General features: G+C 47.7%; 1 protein-coding gene across 5 annotated transcripts in view; it reads left to right on the plus strand.

Annotated features, from left to right (window-relative positions):
* The first annotated feature begins 6 nt into the window (after positions 1 to 6).
* The window catches only part of LOC122367102 (PRKC apoptosis WT1 regulator protein-like), a 42,358-nt gene continuing 19,731 nt past the window's right edge, over positions 7 to 22,633 (plus strand). The window contains exons 1-5 of one of the 5 annotated variants that reach the window (XM_043339910.1): positions 7 to 101; positions 1,116 to 1,345; positions 2,722 to 2,848; positions 3,310 to 3,418; positions 3,677 to 3,855. In XM_043339910.1, the coding sequence (XP_043195845.1) occupies positions 1,198 to 1,345; positions 2,722 to 2,848; positions 3,310 to 3,418; positions 3,677 to 3,855 (563 nt within the window). In that variant the 5' untranslated portion in view covers positions 7 to 101; positions 1,116 to 1,197. Of the gene's footprint in view, positions 170 to 255; positions 329 to 759; positions 817 to 1,115; positions 1,346 to 2,721; positions 2,849 to 3,309; positions 3,419 to 3,676; positions 3,856 to 22,633 lie in introns of those variants that run through there. The other 4 variants (XM_043339913.1, XM_043339911.1, XM_043339912.1 and 1 more) reach the window with 4 other exon arrangements.

Genomic DNA, 22,633 nt, shown 5'->3' on the forward strand with positions numbered 1-22,633 from the left:
AAAACACTTTCGATACCACCGCAGATGGTAATCCTAATTGTAATCCTTTTCCTGTTATTAGTCAACAACTCTGCTTCGTGCCTGCAATCTGCATGCCTATGGTTCGTGGTGGGTTTATATCTTTATTGTTTTTGTTTCATTATTGACATGTAACAATAATAATTCGAAAGTAAGTATGAATCTGAGCTTTTGGCCACGAATAGCTACCTAATTGATCGACGCGAAGGTGGTACAAATCGCTGGAGAAAATGGTGTTTGTTGATGATGTGCCACTTTATTAGTTACACGGGTTTTGCTGCATAACCTGATATGTTGGCAATTGAAAATGGTACAGTTGAAAAGAGCATTCAATTTTGTCCAAGATACACTCATCATTTTTGCATGACAAGCAACAATATTCTTAAAATACAAATGTCTCAAGACTCAAACCACTACAGTCATTTTTAGCAAAATTCATTGATGGCCCTCAAAAGACTTCACGTCAGTTTTTGAATCATTCTTAAGTAGAACGCCTGATAATACGACACAGGCACCTTGATGCGATGTATCTTTTTTGTTTTATTACAAAATGCTTGGCCGTCAAAAAGCAATTGAACGAAATGGATGCCAACCAAATTGACACAGACCAATCCAATACCCACGGGTCAAAAATAACCCTTCTTCGTGTTGCGGAGCACGCGGGTCATCCTAGTAATAAGCTGTTGGGTAGGTACAAATAAAATAGGTAATAAATCTAATAATAAAAAAAAATACAAATAAATCTAGCCAGACTGCTTAGCATTGATGTTTTGAATAGCAATATAGATCCTGGCAGTGGTAAGTAGGTACCACTCAGCATTGACAGATGTATTGCCTTCAGAGCCTGAGGCCACCATTATGATATGTAAGCCATCTGCTGATATAAGAATAAATCAAATGAATCATTTGTTATCAAAAGTTGAAGCTCTATATACTCTTGAATCAGCTTGGAATATTATCCTGGAATGTCTCTAGCTTAGCTCAAGAATTTTTCTCAGCACTGCTTAGAAGTTGTATTTTTGGCACTCTGGTGCACCGGTTCTGACAAGGATACTCTGATAAAATCTGACTGATGTACTGACTCTGACAAACTGCAGGTGACGCACACCAAGTGACATCACACCCTGCTGCAAGTGACGTCACACGCGCGGCCCTGAGTGACGTCACGTGCCGCCCCTGATGTCGTCGGCGGCGATGGCGTCCAGCTCTGTCAGCCAGGAGGACATGGAGAACGACTTTGAGCGCACCTCGCGTCGCTCCCGGATCCGGATGGCGCGCGGCAGGGATGTCAGGGGACAGCACCTGACCACGGCCGCTACCCGACTCGGTGAGTGGGGGTTGGGAAGATAGGGAGGTGGAGAGAGAGATCAGAGATGGGATGGGAGAGGGAAGATGAGATAATGAATAGGAAGATAGGATGCCGGAAGGGGAGATGCTATGGTAGAGGGGAGATGTGAAGACAGAGGCGAGATGAACTGTTGAGAAGGAGAAGGAAGATACGATGGAGAAGGATAGGTGATGAAGTACAGGCAGAACAAGTGTTAGGCAATGGTCGAAACACTACTTTATTACGGTGAGAGTAGCAGAAGAGGAAGACTCAAACCGCATTCGTGTTTGGGTCTGTGAATATGTGCTCGCATGTTCTTCGACAAATTGAGTTGTGCGTGTTTTGAACTCTACGGAATAACTGGCGTTAGCGTCTGCTGGCTTGAATAAGTTTTTCGGTTCGATATGTAGCGGTTTGTAGCGGTTTGAACTTCGGATGTCGCTAAAGACCGGGTGTTGAGTCACATTAAGCCTGAAGGTTTTACTATATGATATTCTTTTCTACACATGTACATATTTGATATCAAGACAGTTGGCCCGCGATTGTTGTAGACTTCTTGCGATGCATAGTTCACCTGCTGCTGTATCTGTTGTGCCCTGGCCAAAACGGCTCGCCAAGCTCGGTTCGCCGTGACAGTGATGGCCTTGGTAATTTACATACCTACCGGTATAGGCTGCAGCTTTTCCTGTTGGTAACAGGGCGGTGTGGAATTCTGTCAGATACTGCCGTTTCCCCGTATTTGACCCTGTACAGACTCGAGGATATACTGTTGATAGACGTTGTTCAGATGTTTTGTTGATTATTTAGGTAGCGGATGGAGTTTTTTCATAACTACCTGGTTAAACTTTCCACGCATCCGGATCTACAATTTCTCCAGTCCGGGTAGCTGAATGTTTGTACGTACTTGGAGTTAATCGTTTAAATGATTGAAAATGTCTTTTATATAAGGCAAGTGTCGAAGTTATTCATGGTCACTTTCTTGAAGGGCCTGTGTGACCAGTGTCATACGGCTGAATCCCTATACCCCTCTGAACTCAATGGTCGAGCTTGCATGCTCCATGCCGTCTGCCCGTCCCGTCCGACCCTGCTGTCTAACCCGTTCCCCTCTCTGCCTCCAGCGGCCGACCCTGTTGTCTTACCTCTCCCCTCCCTGCCTCTAGCCGTCTGACCCTGCCGTCTAACCCTTACCCTCTCTGCCCCCAGCCATCTGGCCCGCTGTCTAACTCTTCCCCCTCTCCGCCCCCAACCGTCTGACCCTGCTTTCTAACCCGTTCGCCTCCCTGCCTCCAGCCGTCTAACCGTGCTGTCTAATCCTTCCCTCTTCGCCTCTAGCTATCCGATCCTTCTGTCTAACCCTTTTCCCTCTTCGCCTCCAGCGGCCGACCCGGTGGCCGAAGCGGAAGATGCCGGCGAGCCGCGGCCGCTGGACATATCGGGCTACTCGGGAGACCATGACGCCAGCCCCAAACCGGCCGCCCGAGCCAAAGACAAGCGGCCCGTCAGGTGAGCGAAAGGGGGACCTCCGTCGGAAAGGGCGGCGTGCCATACCAAACAGTCAGCGATGATAAAGGGACTACCCATGGTTATGGATGAGACTAGACTCCCGTTTTCCCATTCATTTGTGTGTCATCTGACACTGGCGTTTTTAAATCAGTGATTACTTGCACATGAACAACATGAACGATGCTATTGTGCCAAATGAAAACATTTTTGGTTTAAAGCGGTAGTGAACTTTGTGCTTTATTTTCACCGTATATGTACGTATTACAGTGTTATTAACTATGTATTACAGTAAGGTGGAGAAGTGTACGATCGAGTGAACCTAGTCTTTGTCTTGTCGTGTTGTTGTGCTTACAACTTGCTATATCCCCTGACTTTTGCGTATGAACTACATTCTTCCGACTATGCATCCTACCTGGACCGTGCCCATATTTGTTAAATGCGCCATTCCTATGTGTTCGCAGGCCGAGCCACCCGAACAAGGGGAAGCAGCAGCGGGACCGGGACAGGAGGAAGCTGCGAGAGAAGCGGCGCAGCTCTGGGGTCGTCCACATGCCATCCACGGAGATGAGCGTGAGTGCTGGGCGGTAGCCCCCGCGCAATGTAAAACGGAGCTTGACTATCAACTCTATGCAGCTCACATCTGTAGGGTGAAGGTATATGGCAAAAGCTGACTGACTTAATCAGTGCTGCCGCATGATTTTTGAATCGCTCACATGGTATAGTAATTATACTCATTTCATTGTAATCTTGCAATAGCAGATGCGTTTCGTTTACATAGAGTCGGTCTGTCCCAGTGTCGCCTTGTCTAACCTCTGGTTCCTGTTCCAGTCGACAGGTGGCAGCACCAGCGAGGACGAGGAGGTGCCTTCGGGTCCGGCGGCGGCTGCTGGGGCCGAGGCAAGGCGGCCTCCTCTGCCTGACGCCGAGACGGCTGAGACGGCCGGTGGGCCCGTCCCGACCGTCCCTCGGCCCGACAGACACTTCAAGTCGCCGCGCAGGAACAAAAGGTGCGTCCGCGACGGGTCGTGTGGTTTTTGTTGGGTACAGGGGTCTGGACAGAGAGCTGGAGGTCGGCAGAAGGCTGGAGAGAGCGGATATTCATATCCCCTGCAAGACTACATGCATGGCGCTTACGGTAGTGTGACCTTCTTGTGCTGGTGGACTTTATTTGGATGGACTTGGACGCACACATATGGATTAAATCGAAATGGATAACAGTTGCATTGGCGCTCCGTGGTTTAACAAACGATGGATCTCTCGTGCCACAAGGAATCCAACGTAGTACAAACAGTCCGTACGTTTGAGTAGACTGTACATTCCTGCACAGTGGCCTAGGTCAATTTTAAACATTTTCGATGATGCTGTCATACAGCAGGATTCATTTGATCTGTCAAGTAGGTAGGTACTAGGGTGACCCGCGTGCTCCGCAACGCGAAAAGGGGTATTTACCCCTTTTCGATCGGCGGGTGTTTGGTTTCTTGTGTCGGTTGGGTTATCTATCCATTTCGGTCGATTGCTTTTTGATGTCTAAACGATTTGGTCTGGAAAGAATATCCATCGCATCGAGGTGCCCGTGTCTGATAAGCATGCTTTCTACTTCAGAACCTGTCAAATGTGCTTTATAATTTAAGTGCGTAGTTTTATGATAAATGAAAGGCGTAGATAATTTTCGCTAAAATTGGTTTTGCAGAGGTTTGAAACATTTATATTTTTAAGAATACTGTTGCTTGTCATGCAAACGTGATGATTGGATCTTGAAGAGAATTGAATGCTCTTTCTAATGACTGCATTTTCAATTTCCAAACGTACCTATCAGGTTAAAGGGAGATTATGACCTTTTTCCACAAAATCTGAGTTAGGACCATTTTCTGACAAAACACAACAAGTTATAATGTAAATTAAAACCATTTTGCTCAATTCGGTACCTTGCCGCAAATATCTCAACTTGAAGTCACGTTAGCGGGGAGCGCTGAAAATGACCGTTGAATAAGTACTTACATCACTTTTTGGTACTTGCATGTAATTTTGTAAAATGAGCGTATTCATTACATTTGATCTTCATCACATCTAGTTAGTTAATGGTCGTCTATAGTGCCTTCAAAAGATATTCATGGTTTGGGGGTGGTTTATGTCTAAATTTACGCAACTATTTTTCCTGTTCATCATCTGTCGCCATATGCTGCTATTTTAGTAGCAACGACTTAATTTTGAATCGGTCCCGCCGACTGCACAATAAAAGAAGATAGATACAACACTTTTGCGGCATCACTGAAAAACTTATGCAGTACTGTTATCAAAATTCTCATAACACCGTTCGACAAACCTGAAGTGTTTTTGAAATAAATATGCTTGTATTTTTCGCTTCAGGCTCTGAGGCCAAAATAATGAATTTCGTAGTCGCAATCGCAAGATTTGGCTGCGTTTCTGGCGCTTGCCGTTCATTTGTGGCGCAAAATAATATTGGAAACAAAGAAGAGTAGGCACTATGTACCCCCGAATTAGAATCTAATTAATTCTAAACCGAATTAACTCTAATTCAAATTAGAATCCTTACAACCAAGCAACGACAAGGCGATAACATAAACAAAAACCCAAGCGTCGCTGTTTGAAACAAAAGCGTCATATACTGCGACTTTTTTTATAGAGAAGGACAACGCATTTCGGTGGGTGTTACAAGTACTGCAAGTACTGCTTCTTTTTTTTCAAAAATAAAAACCTTTTTCACATACGAAAATGTGCTAGGAAATTTTCATATTTTATAGAAACTACAGTAGAAATAGTATAGATGTCGAGTAATTTTTATTTAAGAAAAAAGAAAGCTCATTATCTCCCTTTAAGCAGCAAATCCCGTGTAATTATTTAGTGGCACATTATGGACAAATATCATTTTCTCCATCGATTTTTTCCATATTGTTTTTGATCAATTAGCTTTCCACAATTTTTCCATGAGAGGCGGTACATTTCCCTTGCCAATAGGCATTGTTTTAACTCTCAGTCTGACGGTCACGTAAAAATAAAATAAAATCCAAAATCCGTCCGAAACGTCAATTTTTACAACAAAAGCGCCCTCACGGGTGCACGTGGCGCGTGCTATCCCCTGCACCGCACACCATTCGATAGCCCGTTCGATTCTCTACACGATGCTTTTTTCTTCGTGCCGATCGGACCCACGGTTACCGAGATATTGCACGGGGACCGGACCCGTGTCGGGCAAATTTAGCCATTTTCGCCCGTTTTTTGCCAGCCGATTTATATATGTAAAGTCTATGACGCGAATTTGCACTTTTCGGACACGCGCCACGCGCTCGCCATCGATCCGATCGAGCTGAGACCCCTCAAAGGCACGTTGTCCATCCTTGTTCTATGAGTTGCGCAAACTTCAGCGCGGTAGGTGCAACGGTGTGACCTGTAACCCGCGCTACGTAGCACCATGTCGCGACCTCGGTAACAGACAGAAACTACGTCAACACAAATAGTAATATAGACAAGCGGCTGCGCCACTTGCTTTGCTGCGTGGTCATAAAATGCGGCACCAGTCAATTTGCTTTCGAATGGTGTTCGATTCAAATCGATGTGTCGTCTAGAAGCATAGATATGGACGGAAATGTGAAGAGAATTAAAAAACTGTTCTCAAGGCTTTGTTGGATGAAATTTAGCTGATACGGGGTCAAGACGGGCCAAAGGGGTCAGCTCCGGTCACTTTAGGTGGGGCCAGGTCACGTAGGTCACCTCTCGTCCGCTGGGATCAGCCCGGGCCACTGTTCTACTTTTGTCTCCACCACTACCCCTTCCCCTACCCCTACCACTACCCCTACCACTACCCCTACTACTACCCCTACTACTACCCCTACCCCTACTGGCTACTACTACCCCTACCACTACTACTACCCCTACCACTACCACTACTACTACTCCTACCCCTACCCCTACCCCTACCCTACCCCTACCCCTACCCCTACCACTACCACTACCACTACCCCTACCACTACCCCTACCCCTACCCCTACCAACAGCGCCGGGTCATGTCAGGTCACAGAATAATTGGATCCAATCAGTACTAAAATATCAGACTTAAAGTGTCCCCAGCCCTGTCCCTATTCGTGCCATTCCATTACGCTTAATCGTATTTGTCGGAAATGGCGCTTTGTGGCATATGTGGCGCATTGCGATAAACGCGGCGCATTTTCACCCGGCGATTGAGCATGCATCTTGGCACCAAATTGCACCCATATCGGACTATATTTGACAAAACTGTGCGATTTGCGGCAAAAATGGCGCCTTGTGACCAATGTGACGCATTGCGGCAAACGCGGTGCGTTTTTATAACTGTATCACAAACTGTTTCCATTGAACGAAAATCAACACATATTTTCGCCACCATTTATCAAAATCAATTTCACCATCCTTCGATGCGAGGCACCCGCCGCCGATCGGCATGCATTAAGTCCACAAAGTTTGTCGACCCCGGCTCTCAATGAAGATACTAGAACCGATCAAAATTTCGTTGGCGTTCTTCCGGCGCGCCCCACGCGCGAACCGTGCACCCAAGCGAGTCGGAACCTAGGAAAGGCGCTGACCCGCTCTGTCACCTATAAGGTGTGCAAATTTCAGCCCCCTGCGCCGTACCGTCTGCCCTGTAGCCGTAACAAATTGAACCCACTACACGATGTGCGGACACACACACACACTCACAGACGGATTCTGTTGGAATAGTAAGTTAGACAAGCGGCTGCGCCACTTGCTTTGCTGCGTGGTAGGAAAAAATTGCGGCACCAGCCAATTTGCTTTCGAATGGTGTTCGATTCAAATCGATGTGTCGTCTAGAAGCATAGATATGGACGGAAATGTGAAGAGAATTTAAAAAAGAACTGTTCTGAGGCCTTTGTTGGATGAAATTGGCTGATACGGGGTCAAGACGGGTCAAAGGGGTCAGCCCCGGTCACTTTTGGTGAGGCCAGGTCACAAAGGTCACCTCGCGTCCGATGGGATCAGCCCGGGCCACTGTTCAACTTTTGCCTCCACCACTACCCCTTCCCCTACTACTACCCCTACCACTACCCCTACCACTACCACTACCACTACCCCTACCACTACTACTACCCATACTCCTACCCCTACCACTACCCCTACCACTACCCCTACCACTGCCCCTACCACTACCCCTACCACTGCATCTACCACTACCACTACCACTACCCCTACCCCTACCACTACTACTACCCATGTTCCTACCCATACCACTACCCATACCACTACCCCTACCACTACCCCTACTACTACCCCTACTACTACCCCTACCACTACCCCTACCCCTACCCCTACTACTACTCCTACCACTACCCCTACCCCTACCCCTACTACTACTCCTACCACTACCCCTACCTCTATCCCTACCCCTACCCCTACCTCCTAGCACTACTAATACCCCTACCACTACCACTACCTACCACTGGGTCATGTCAGGTCACATACTAATTGGATCCAATAAAAGTTTTTTAAAAATCAGAATTTAAAAGATCTTCTAGCACCGCTCCTATTCGTTCCATTCCATTACCCTTAATCGATTTTGTCGGGAATAGCGCTTTGTGACAAATGTGGCGTGTTACGGCAAACGCGGTGCATATTCACCCGGTGATTGAGCATGCATCTTTGCACCAAATTACACCCATATCGAACCATATTTGACAAAACTGTGCGATTTGCGGCAAAAATGACGCCCTGAGATAATTGTTGCGCATTCCGGCAAACGCGGCGCATCTGTACCTGTTGGTTGAGCATGCATCCTGGCACCAAGTTGTACCCTTATTGCAGCATATTAGATAAAGTTGTGCAATTTGCGGCAAAAATGACGCCTTGTGACCAATGTGACGCATTGCGGCAAACGCGGTGCGTTTTTATACTTGTATCACAAACTCTTCCCATTGAACGAAAATCAACACATTCTCTCGCCACTTTTTATTCAAATTAAAAACCTGCCCATCCGCCAATGCGAGGCACCCGCCGCCGATCGGCATGCATTTCAGTCCCACGCACAAGGGGGAAAAGCTCAAATTATTGAGCGCTCAAAATATTGAGCGTGTGACGTCAGAGGCTCCCATAGGCGTAATGCTGAGGGCTCAAAAAATTGAGCCGTTTCAGGAACACGTTTTGCAAAAGCAACTCGCAACACCTAGGGAGAAATGGCAACACCCTAGGAGAATCACTAATGATGCAAAACAGATTAGGCTTTCATATTTTTCACTGCTCAAGCTTCAATGATTGGGGGAACACCAATTTATAGGTCGAAATCTTACGGCATACCAGGATGACCTAAAAACAGGCCAATATTTATGTCGAAATAAAAGTTATTTTTTGTCCATTCACGTTTTTTACTAGGGTTCTCTTGGAAAGAGCATTTTTCATACTACCCAAAATGATTGCGACTCAATTTCACATTACCCATATCGGAGAATATTTTTCATTTGGCGGCGCCGTTTGTTTATTTCGTCGCGACGTCTCCGGTCGCGTGGTTGTCGTCGTCCTTGTGTTGAAGGTAAGTTTTTATCGTTTTAGTTATACTTAGATGTTAAAAGGTACACTAAAAAGTTTGAATATGCTGTGATTTTAAATTTGGAAACACGTAAACGTCAATCAATTCACGTTTTCCTCGATTTGCGTGCAGATAAGTAACTGTCGACGAAAGTGGCGCCATCCGATATGATGTTTTGAAGGAAGGAGACACAACATATTTACGTGAAAATTTTTGTTTTGTAGTGGTCTAAGTGCTTCAAAGAGGCTGTGAATGTTTTCTTCACACAATTTTTCATTAGGTATGATGAGGTAAAAGGTAGTTTCAGTCTTAACTTTCATATAATTGACATTAAAACATATGATAGTCCACTGCTATCAGTGATTGAATACCTTGATATTAAGCATTTCTTATTTATTTGAGTGTGTTCTCTATCCATATGTCCTGATAGTAAGTGACAATACTCTGCCAATATGTTTCCATAGTTTTCACATTCATTTTCCAGTCCTTTACATAACATCACAATTTATAATCAACAAAACTCAACTCCTTCGTTACTTCACAACACTGACAGCATGACAGACTGACAGTCAACTATTGTGTGTGTGAATGCTGAAACAGGATAGCCAATTTGCTGACTGGCTCATATTAAATAAGATAAAAATGATCCTTTATATCATTTCCATCTGGAGGTTCGAAGTCAACGGAAAAGGAAAGCCACTTTTAAGCCTGAAGGTCTAGGCCGCCAGACGCCAGTCGGCAGTCACCACCAAGTTTATAATAGATTAATTCATTATTATACTTTGAGACCCTTAGGTCACTGGATCGGCATCACATTTTCAGTTTCAATATAGTAAAGGTTTTTTATTTGTATGATGTGAAATATTTTCTGAATCAGAATTTAATTATCCCTAGGTACCTGGTAGAGCAGTGGTCGGCAGGTCATTCGGGGTTGTGCCCCCTTTTTAGGCGCCAGGCAGGGCCATTACCCCCCCACCTACCAGACCCCATTGCTGACACAACCAAGTTTACTGAAATTCCATACCTTTTTGGAACTCTTTGGGTATTTCTGCATTTCCGATGCATCAAATTTAAAACATGACACTTCCTCCACAAAGCATTTAATATATCCCATTTAACCCTCGTACATGTACCTATGGGGCGGCGGGTGGTTTTTCGTTAAAAGCTCACGTAAAAGCCGTTGGATCACGACCAAATTGCACCCTCGAGCCAATCATTTTTTCTTTCTTTACCTGCCCGGGAAAACCTGAGTGCCAGTTTTACCAACAGAAAAATAGCCGCCTGCCGGAGTTTTTGCCTCAAAACCGCTTCACATACGCGAATAGCATGTAAGTGGCATGTAAGCGCGATGAGCATGTAAGTGGATAGGGCTTTACCGTTTACGCTCCGTATGTGAAGCGGTCTTTAGGCGAAAAATTCCGGCAGGCGGCTATTTTTCTGTCGGTAAAACTGGCCTCTGGACCCATAATGATCATTGGCTTATGAGCTTTTTCTGGAGATCATCATCTCACTTCAAGAAGTTATAGCGGGTCCCAATTTTCTCGACATTTGACCTCCTGAATGAGACGAAATGACCAAGGACCTTAAAAATGGGCAGCAGCGGCTTCCTATATAGTCACGGGTAATACGTTCGTTTTTTATGCACAGCTCCATCTCAGAGTCCGAACGGCCGGGGGGGTCCGATCGGCTCCTCCCCCTTACGTTAGCGGCTGAGGAAACGCCAACAGACGGGCGACGGTTTAAAATTGCAGGTGCTTTTGTACGACTGTACGGAGCCGCGGTGAGATGGTGAGGCGAGCAGCTACGTGAAAATTGGTATATAATCAATGTGTGCTTTGCCTTTGACCTGGGCTAATCTTGGGATGCAACAGTCACGATGGTTTCATCAATGGAGCCACAAACTCAAAAAAGATAGGTTTTCTCAGAATCCCTCATTACCCCCACCGAAAGGGCTCCATTACCCCAAAGGGGGCATGCCCCACCATTTGCCGACCCCTGTGGTAGAGGTTTCGGATTTAATGCTCATTGTTGGTGTGCAGTCAGGATTTTTTGACAGGTCCAGATAGGGAATCCTGAGGAATTTTATAGTAAAGTGGTCTCCTTATAATCACCACACATTTTATCAAAAGTATTTGCAGAATTCATTCAATGAAGAATTTTATCAATGTTGCACCCATTTCTTAGACGACCTAGGCTGCATCTTTTTTTAGTTCCTGTTGTATGACATATTTTTCATTTTGTTCCACTGCATAAAGAAAAAAATCGTTTGAGATCACCAAACAGCTTTTCTTTTTCTGGCAGGTCTGCACAACCAAGCGGTCGCTGGCGAGGACGTCGGCCGTCCCTGTGGGTAAGATCATCTGCTCAGCCTTTGTGGAGATCAGCAAGACGTCACCAAGATGAAGGCTTCGCTGGAGCAGAAGCCGCTGACCCGTGTCCGATCGGGCAGGTCATGCTCGACGGCACGAGCCACAACTTGAACGACTAGGTGACATCAACAACATGGTGGAGCAGGTGAATGAGTTTGGCGACGTGTTGTGCGACTGCAAGAAGGGTTGTCTGCGTGTTATGGCCGGCGGAGCGGCGACGCTGCGCAGTCTGTGCTGGCGGTGAGCAGCTGGCCGTGGTGACCGCGCGCGCCCACATGCGCCGACAACCTGTGCGGCTTCGACGGCCCCGGGACAGCCCGATGCCGCCCACTATGCGACGCCGACCGCGCACTGTCCGCACGGCCACATGGAGGTGTGCCCGCGCCTTTTGCCGGCACGCCGCTACCTCGCAGCTGGTCTGCAACCACGCCGTCGTCGCCTGTAGCCCGATAACAAAACGGCTGTCTGAAAATGCCGCGTGTTCTTTGTGATGTTGCTACTGTGATGGTTGCTACTGCTGGTCTGAGACTCGATGTTTCCATTCGTCCTTTACATGTTAAGGATTTGATAATGATTAGCTTAGTCCGAGCTTAGGTCGTTTATATCAAAGCAGTACGACACTGCCTCCTGCTTTTGTGATGTATGCTGGCAAGACGCACGCAAGACGCAGGTTCCGGTCGCAGGTCACCCGGTTCCAATGTGGTCGGGCTGGCATGCGATAATGTGATGTTGTTTTGCTCGTCTCTGTGTTCCACACTTGATGATGTTTGTGAATCTAACCCACATTGTATAGTATTTTTGTTTGTTTGCGGCCAATAGCCTTGTAAGTTGTAACCGTGGCAATACAGTTTTTCCTGCTATAATTCTCCAATATTCAAGCGTGGGTGGATATCTTTCTGTATTCACGTATTCCCTTCTCCCAGTACAGTCAGAGAATATCAATACAGTATTCATACGGATTATTCAAGCCCTGTATAATTATTTGAGGTGTGCCGAATCCGAAAGGCGACCGATAAAACTACTAGCGGAAAATGTGACATGATGTTTGTGAAAAGTTTAGGTACCACGTAGCATTCAACTTACTGCATTTCTGTTTCAACTCAGTTTAACGTATTTCAACGAACATAACATCAAAAATGGCAGCCAGTACCGGCTTCACCTGTCACGGAGAACGCTCAAAAAATTGAGTGTAGATGCTGGCCGGCACTCAATTTTTTGAGCGCCAGCTGACTGTCGTCTGTCGTGGCGCTCAATTTATTGAGTATCGCGGTCTCGAACGACAAGTGGCGCTCAAAAAGTTGAGCGTCTTTAGGGCATTTTCTTTCCAAAAACACCGATATGAATTATCACGGCGAGTGTTAGAGAAGAAACCTTGTTGCTCTCTCTTGCCATTGATACCTTATTTGGATACGATATTTGCCGTAGTGTGACGCTAACGGCATTGTAAAATACCATCGTTTCGCCTATTCCTTCATAATGGGGCCCGCTCAATTTTTTGAGCGCTCAATTTTTTGAGCTTTTCCCCCTTGTGCGTGGGACTGATTTAGTCCACAAAGTTTGTCGACCCCGGCTCTCAATGAAGATCTACGAACCGATCAAAATTTCATTGGCGTTCTTCCAGCGCGCCCCACGCGCGAACCGTGAACCCCAGCGAGTCGGAACCTAGAAAAGGCGCTGACCCGTTCTGTCACCTAGAAGGTGTGCAAATTTCAACCTCCTACGGCATACCGTCTGCCCTGTAGCCGTAACAAATTGAACCCACTACACGATGTGCGGACACACAAACAGACAAACAGACAGACGGATTCTGTTGGAATAGTAAGTTAGACAAGCGGCTGCGCCACTTGCTTTGCTGCGTGGTAGGAAAAAATTGCGGCACCAGCCAATTTGCTTCCGAATGGTGTTCGAATCAAATCGATGTGTCGTCTAGAAGCATAGATATGGACGGAAATGTGAAGAGAATTAAAAAACTGTTCTGAAGGCTTTGTTGGATGAAATTTGGGTGATACGGGGTCAGGACGGGTCAAAGGGGTCAGCCCCGGTCACTTTGCGTCAGGCCAGGACCTCTCGTCCGATGGGATCAGCCCGGGCCACTGTTCTACTTTTGCCTCCACCACTACCCCTACCCCTGGCCCTCGCCTACCACTACCCCTACCTCTACCACTACCCCTACCACTACTCCTTCCACTACCCCTACTACTACCCCTACCCCTACCCCTACCACTACATTTACCACTACTCATACTCCTACCCCTACCACTACCCCTACCACTACCCCTACCACTACCCCTACTACTACCCCTACTACTACCCCTACCCCTACTACTACCCCTACCCCTACCACTACCCCTACCCCTACTACTACTCCTACCACTACCCCTACCTCTACCACTACCCCTACCACTACTCCTACCACTACCCCTACTACTACCCCTTCCCCTACCCCTACCACTACATTTACCACTACCCATACTCCTACCCCTACCACTACCCCTACCACTACCCCTACTACTACCCCTACCCCTACCCCTACCCCAACCCCTACCCATACCAACACCGCTTGGTCATGGCAGGTCACAGACCAATTGGATCCAATAAGTATTAAAAAACCATACCTAAAGTGTTCCCAGCCCTGCTCCTATTTGTGCCATTCCAGTACGCTTAATCGTATTTGTCGGAAATGGCGCTTTGTGGCATATGTGGCGCATTGCGACAAACGCGGCGCATCTGAACCTGTTGGCTGAGTATGCATCCTGGCACCAAATTGTACCCGTATCGGACCATATTTGACAAAACTGTGCGGTTTGCAGCAAAAATGACGCCTTGTCACCAATGTGACGCATTGCGGCAAACGCGGTGCTTTTGTAAACTCGTATCACAAACTGTTCCCATTGAATGAAAATCCACACATTCTCTCGCCACTTTTTATTCAAATTAAAAACTTGCCCATCCGCCAATGCGAGGCACCCACCGCCGATCGGCATGCATTTAGTCCACAAAGTTTGTCGACCCCGGCTCTCAATGAAGATCTACGAACCGATCAAAATTTCATTGGCGTTCTTCCAGCGCGCGCCACGCGCCAACCGTGCACCCCAGCGAGTCGGAACCTAGAAAAGGCGCTGACCCGCTCTGTCACCTATAGGGTGTGCAAATTTCAACCCCCTACGGCATACCGTCTGCCATGTAGGCGAGGTTAATTGAACCCACTACACGATGTGCGGACACACAGACAGATGTTGGAATAGTAAGTTAGACAAGCGGCTGCGCCACTTGCTTTGCTGCGTGGTAGGAAAAAATTGCGGCACCAGCCAATTTGCTTTCGAATGATGTTCGATTCAAATCGATGTGTCGTCTAGAAGCATAGATATGGACGGAAATGTGAAGAGAATTTAAAAAAGAACTGTTCTGAGGCCTTTGTTGGATGAAATTGGCTGATACGGGGTCAAGACGGGTCAAAGGGGTCAGCCCCGGTCACTTTGGGTGAGGCCAGGTCACAAAGGTCACCTCGCGTCCGATGGGATCAGCCCGGGCCACTGTTCAACTTTTGCCTCCACCACTACCCCTTCCCCTACCACTACCCCTACCACTACCCCTACCACTACCACTACCACTACCCCTACCACTACTACTACCCATACTCCTACCCCTACCACTACCCCTACCACTACCCCTACCACTGCCCCTACCACTACCCCTACCACTGCATCTACCACTACCACTACCACTACCCCTACCCCTACCACTACTACTACCCATGTTCCTACCCATACCACTACCCCTACCACTACCCCTACTACTACCCCTACTACTACCCCTACCACTACTACCCCTACCACTACCCCTACCCCTACCCCTACTACTACTCCTACCACTACCCCTACCCCTACCCCTACTACTACTCCTACCACTACCCCTACCCCTACCCCTACCCCTACCTCCTAGCACTACTACTACCCCTACCACTACCACTACCTACCACTGGGTCATGTCAGGTCACATACTAATTGGATCCAATAAATGTTTTTAAAAAATCAGAATTTAAAAGATCTTCTAGGACCGCTCCTATTCGTTCCATTCCATTACCCTTAATCGATTTTGTCGGGAATAGCGCTTTGTGACAAATGTGGCGTGTTACGGCAAACGCGGTGCATATTCACCCGGTGATTGAGCATGCATCTTTGCACCAAATTACACCCATATCGGACCCTATTTGACAAAACTGTGCGATTTGCGGCAAAAATGACGCCCTGAGATAATTGTTGCGCATTCCGGCAAACGCGGCGCATCTGTACCTGTTGGTTGAGCATGCATCCTGGCACCAAGTTGTACCCTTATTGCAGCATATTAGATAAAGTTGTGCAATTTGCGGCAAAAATGACGCCGTGTGACCAATGTGACGCATTGCGGCAAACGCGGTGCGTTTTTATACTTGTATCACAAACTCTTCCCATTGAACGAAAATCAACACATTCTCTCGCCACTTTTTATTCAAATTAAAAACCTGCCCATCCGCCAATGCGAGGCACCCGCCACCGATCGGCATGCATTTAGCTCACAAAGTTTGTCGACCCCGGCTCTCAATGAAGATCTACGAAACGATCAAAATTTCATTGGTGTCCTTCCAGCGCGCCTCACGCGCGAACCGTGCACCCCAGCGAGTCGGAACCTAGAAAAGGCGCTGACCCGTTCTGTCACCTATAAGGTGTGCAAATTTCAGCCCCCTACGTCGTACCGTCTGCCCTGTAGCCGTAACAAATTGAACCCACTACACGATGTGCGGACACACAAACTCACAGACAGACGGATTCTGTTGGAATAGTAAGTTAGACAAGCGGCTGCGCCACTTGCTTTGCTGCGTGGTAGGAAAAATTGCGGCACCAGCCAATTTGCTTTCGAATGGTGTTTGATTCATGTCGATGTGTCGTCTAGAAGCATAGATATGGACGGAAACGTGAAGAGAATTTAAAAAAGAACTGTTCTGAGGGCGTTGTTGGATGAAATTTGGGTGATACGGGGTCAAGACGGGTCAAAGGGGTCAGCCCCGGTCACTTTGGGTCAGGCCAGGTCACATGGTCACCTCTCGTCCGATGGGATCAGCCCGGGCCACTGTTCTACTTTTGCCTCCACCACTACCCCTACCACTACCCCTACCCTACCACTACCCCTACCCCTACCACTACCCCTACCACTACCCCTACCACTACCCCTACCACTACCCCTACCACTACCCCTACCCCTACCACTACATCTACCCCTACCACTACTACTACCCATACCACTACCCCTACCACTACCCCTACCACTACCCCTACTCCTACCAACACCGCTGGGTCATGTCAGGTCACAGAATAATTCGTGCCATTCCATTGCCCTTACTCGATTTTGTCGGAAATGGCGCTTTGTGGCAAATGTGGCGCATTGCGGCAAATGCGGCGCATCTGTACCTGTTGTTTGAGCATGCATCTTGACACCAAATTACTCCCATATCGGACTATATTTGACTAAACTGTGCGATTTGCGACAAAAATGACGCCCTAAGATAATTGTGGCGCATTGCGGCAAACGCGGTGCATTTTGTAAATTATATCACAAACTGTTGCCATGCAACGAAAATCTACACAATCTCTCGCCACCTTTTATTCAAATTAAAACTTGCCCATCCGCCAATGCGAGGCACCCGCCACCGATCGGCATGCATTTAGCTCACAAAGTTTGTCGACCCCGGCTCTCAATGAAGATCTACGAACCGATCAAAATTTCATTGGCGTTGTTCCAGCGCGCCCCACGCGCGAACCGTGCACCCCAGCGAGTCGAAACCTAGAAAAGGCGCTGACCCGCTCTGTCACCTATAGGGTGTGCAAATTTCAACCCCCTACGGCATACCGTCTGCCATGTAGGCGAGGTTAATTGAACCCACTACACGATGTGCGGACACACAGACAGATGTTGGAATAGTAAGTTAGACAAGCGGCTGCGCCACTTGCTTTGCTGCGTGGTAGGAAAAAATTGCGGCATCAGCCAATTTGCTATCGAATGGTGTTCGATTCAAATCGATGTGTCGTCTAGAAGCATAGATATGGACGGAATTCGAATGGTGTTCTTTTCAAATCGATGTGTCGTCTAGAAGCATAGATATGGACGGAAATGTGAAGAGAATTGAAAAAGAACTGTTCTGAGGGTTTTGTTGGATGAAATTTGGTTGACACGGGGTCTAGAAAGGCCAAGGGAGTCAGCCCCGGTCACTTTGGGTCAGGCCAGGTCACATAGGTCACCTCTCGTCCGATGGGATCAGCCCGGGCCACAATTCTACTTTTGCCCCCACCACTACCCCTACCCCTACCACTACCCCTACCCCTACCACTACCCCTACCCCTACCACTACCCCTACCCCTACCCCTACCCCTACCACTACCCCTACCACTACCCCTACCACTACACCTACCACTACCCCTACCACTGCCCCTACCCCTACCCCTACCCATACCACTACCCCTACCCCTACCCCTACCACAACTCCTACCCATACTCCTACCCCTACCACTACCCTACCACTACCCCTACTACTACCCCTACTACTACCCCTACCACTACCCCTACCCCTACCCCTACCAACACCGCTGGGTCATGTCAGGTCACAGAATAATTGGATCCAATCAGTACTAAAACATCAGACTTAAAGTGTTCCCAGCCCTGCCCCTATTCGTGCCATTCCATTACCCTTACTCGATTTTGTCGGAAATGGCGCTTTGAGGCAAATGTGGCGCAGTGCGACAAAGGCGGTGCATCTGTACCTGTTGTTTAAGCATGCATCCGTCTACCAAATTGTACCCTTTGCCCACCATATTTGACAAAACTGTGCGATTTGCGGCAAAAATGACGCCTTGGGACAGATGTGGCGCATTGCGGCAAACGCGGTGCATTTGTAGACTCTTATCACAAACTGTTTCCATTGAACGAAAATCAACACATTTTTTCGCCACTTTTCATTCAAATTAATAACTTGCCGATCCGCCAATGCGAGGCACTCGCCGCCGATCGGCATGCATTTAGTCCACAAAGTTTGTCGACCCCGGCTCTCAATGAAGATCTACGAACCGATCAAAATTTCATTGGCTTTCTTCCAGCGCGCGCCACGCGCGAACCGTGCACCCCAGCGAGTCGAAACCTAGAAAAGGCGCTGACCCGTTCTGTCACCTATAAGGTGTGCAAATTTCAACCTCCTACCCCGTACCGTCTGCCCTGTAGCCGTAACAAATTGAACCCACTACACGGCGTGGCGGACACACACACTCACACACTCACAGACAGACGGATTCTGTTGGAATAGTAAGTTAGACAAGCGGCTGCGCCACTTGCTTTGCTGCGTGGTAGAAAAAAATACAGCACCAGCCAATTTGCTTTCGAATGGTGTTTGATTCATGTCGATGTGTCGTCTAGAAGCATAGATATGGACGGAACACGTGAAGAGAATTTAAAAAAAGAACTGTTCTGAGGGCGTTGTTGGATGAAATTTGGGTGATACAGGGTCAAGACGGGTCAAAGGGGTCAGCCTCGGTCACTTTGGGTCAGGCCAGGTCACATAGGTCACCTCTCGTCCGCTGGGATCAGCCCGGGCCACTGTTCTGCTTTTGCCTCCACCCCTAACCCTACCCCTACCCCTACCCCTACCCCTACCACTACCCCTACCACTACCACTACCCCTACCCCTACCCCTACCCCTACCACTACATCTACCCCTACCCCTACCACTACCCACACTCCTACCCCTACCACTACCCCTACCACTACCCCTACTACTACCCCTACTACTATCCCTACCACTACTACTACCCCTACCACTACCCTTACCCCTACTACTACTCCTACCACTACCCCTACCCCTACCCCTACCCCTACCCCTACCCCTACCACTACCCTACCCCTACCAACACCGCCGGGTCATGTCAGGTCACAGAATAATTGGATCCAATCAGTACTAAAATATCAGACTTCAAGTGTTCCCAGCCCTGCCCTTATTCGTGCCATTCCATTACGCTTAATCGTATTTGTCGGAAATGGCGTTTTGTGGCATATGTGGCGCATTGCGACAAACGCGGCGCATTTTCACCCGGCGATTGAGCATGTATCTTGGCACCAAATTGCACCCATATCGGACTATATTTGACAAAACTATGCGATTTGCGGCAAAAATGGCGCCTTGTCACTAAAGTGGCGCATTGCGGCAAACACGGTGCATTTGCAAACTCGTATCGCAAACTGTTCCCATTGAATGAAAATCAGCACATTTTTTCGCCACTTTTCATTCAAATTAATAACTTGCCGATCCGCCAATGCGAGGCACTCGCCGCCGATCGGCATGCATTTAGTCCACAAAGTTTGTCGACCCCGGCTCTCAATGAAGATATAAGAATCGATCAAAATTTCATTGGCGTTATTCCAGCGCGCGCCACGCGCGAACCGTGCACCCCATCGAGTGGAAACCTAGAAAAGGCGCTGACCCGCTCTGTCACCTAGAAGGTGTGCAACTTTCAACCTCCTACCCCGTACCGTCTGCCCTGTAGCCATAACAAATTGAACCCACTACACGGCGTGGCGGACACACACACTCACACACTCACAGACAGACGGATTCTGTTGGAATAGTAAGTTAGATATCTACATATATGCATGACGCACCACAGATCAAACTTTTGAAAACGATTGGCGTATGAGCAGAAAACTTGTTGGTAAGCTGCCTGACCTATCACCAGCTGAATCCAGTAGTCCGCGAACAATAATCCATCTCTCAAACTACATTGGCGTCGCAGCCAAACCCAATTGCCATTCATCGTGGTGCACGGTTCATTCCTCTGTTATATAGCTTTGGCCCCAATACCATATCGCTGAATGCCGATGGCCCATGTGTACAGCGTCTGGTGGACAATGTTTAGGATCGACCTGTGGGGCTGATCCAGAGATATTGCGACACTGGCAAAGTCCAGTGAACACAAGCTCCCGGTAACTATCAACGAGTGTCCTGGAAATGAGAAAAAAAATCAGAAACGCGAACTATGTCGGTGAGCAATGTATTCAGACACCCACAGACCTTAGTTGTCATGAGTCGCTGGGAAAAAAAAACGGGATGTGGCCATTGTGATCATGACTTTCGTTACCATTCTCAATAGCGACATCTTGAAACATTAAACATTTTCACTTTACACTGCTTGACAGAGGTCTGTCTCCGCTTTCCTTTTTTTCCTTTCTGCGTGAGGAAAGATTGTTTCTTTTTAACATCAGCTTATGGTCTGCCAGGCCAGGAGGCGAATTCTTTTTTTCTACGACCGGCACTTCTTTGGTCACTGGATTACCGGCCCTGATTTGATCCTGCGATGGGTCAGGAGTGTCGAACAAAAACTTACTAAAACCTTGGGCGGATGATCATTGTTGAATATACCACACATTCCCAGAAACACTTATTGTAAAATGTCAATGGCTACACGTATATTCGCATCCATAACATCCATCATTTTAACACAGGACTCTAGCCGCAGAATTGCCCCATTTGTGTGGAAGTAGCAAATGGCGCTGAATAATACATGTGGAGCCATCGCATTAAACGAGTCCGCCCTGCATGACCTGCGGTTCTCCGTTACAAGAGATGGGCAAGGTGCGTGTAATCCGAGAACTACTCTTACGTGAATGTCTTTCAGTGGACTGCCTCGACATCCATCGACTGCTGACGTCTGCATTCAGTTAGCTGCATAGAAATCCATGTAGGATTGCATTCATCAAAAGTGGGTTGTCATTTTTCGTCTGAGATGGTACCAAAAATGAACAATTTGAAACGCATGTGTCATTATGTCTTCTAAAACATGTATACAAGTGGAGCTGCATTGAGTTGCGGTGACCGATCGGCTTCGACAGCCGTCCGGAAAGAGAAAAATATAAACCGCAATAAACAGTTGCCGTAATGCTCTCCTCGTTCCGTTACATATGCGGATACGCCCTAAAAGCCGCCCTAATAATACACCTCTCTATTAATTGAACGGCCGTGCCGTCGGACTTCCCGCTCATCCGCGTGTCGCGAGACGCCGACCGCACGCCGACGAGGCCCTCCCACGTCCCGGAGAGAGGGACACGGGGCGTCGTTCGCTGCCGCTGTAGCTGCCGACGCCTGTAATTGGTGGACAAGCGCCGCCGCCCCCGCAGAGAGCGCCACTCCCGCTGACGCGGCGCGAGCGGCGTCGGAAAGAGCCGGTGTGACGAAGATGGTTTCGGGGGTGGTTTCTGATGACTACATAGAGTTGTGAGCTTGCATTGCTCAAGTCGTGGTATTTATGTAGAGCTTCCTCCGCGCGTAGCCTGATGTGGGTTATTGTCGTAGTATATGGTTGATGGTAATTCTATCGCGGTACACCGGTTTGCGGTCCGTTCGAATAGTACAGAGTTGTACAGAAGTCTATGGTCACTCAATCCGAAGGTGCTTTCTGTGCCCGTATTTTTAGGCGTTGCATTTTGTGGCAAGTGTTTTTCTTTTTAATTTCGGTATCCTGACCCGAGTCGAGTCTTTCACAGACTGCAGACAGTTGTTATGTGTAAAGTAGATACCACTAATCAGTAAAGTAGGTATCAGATATCAGTCTGCCTGATTAGTTTCAGAATTGTCGAAATGTTTACTTTAAGGAGTTGGCTGAAAATTTTAGAGGCTATCACCAATACTGAAAATTTCCCGGTTCTGAGCAATGATCGTTATCTAAGTATAAAGGACTTCACGAACCAGTCAGTCGTACTAAAGAACGGCGAGCTGTGAAAGTTGTTGGTCAAGTGGAGCCGAGAGTCTTCAACTGTTGCAGTACTAATGGCATGATGTTGGAAATCGCATGAAGCCCTTGGAAGGCGTTGTTGGAG

Source organism: Amphibalanus amphitrite, unplaced genomic scaffold (assembly GCF_019059575.1).
Source record: "Amphibalanus amphitrite isolate SeventyFive unplaced genomic scaffold, NRLGWU_Aamphi_draft 000850F_arrow, whole genome shotgun sequence".
Taxonomy (NCBI): Eukaryota; Metazoa; Arthropoda; class Thecostraca; order Balanomorpha; family Balanidae; genus Amphibalanus; species Amphibalanus amphitrite.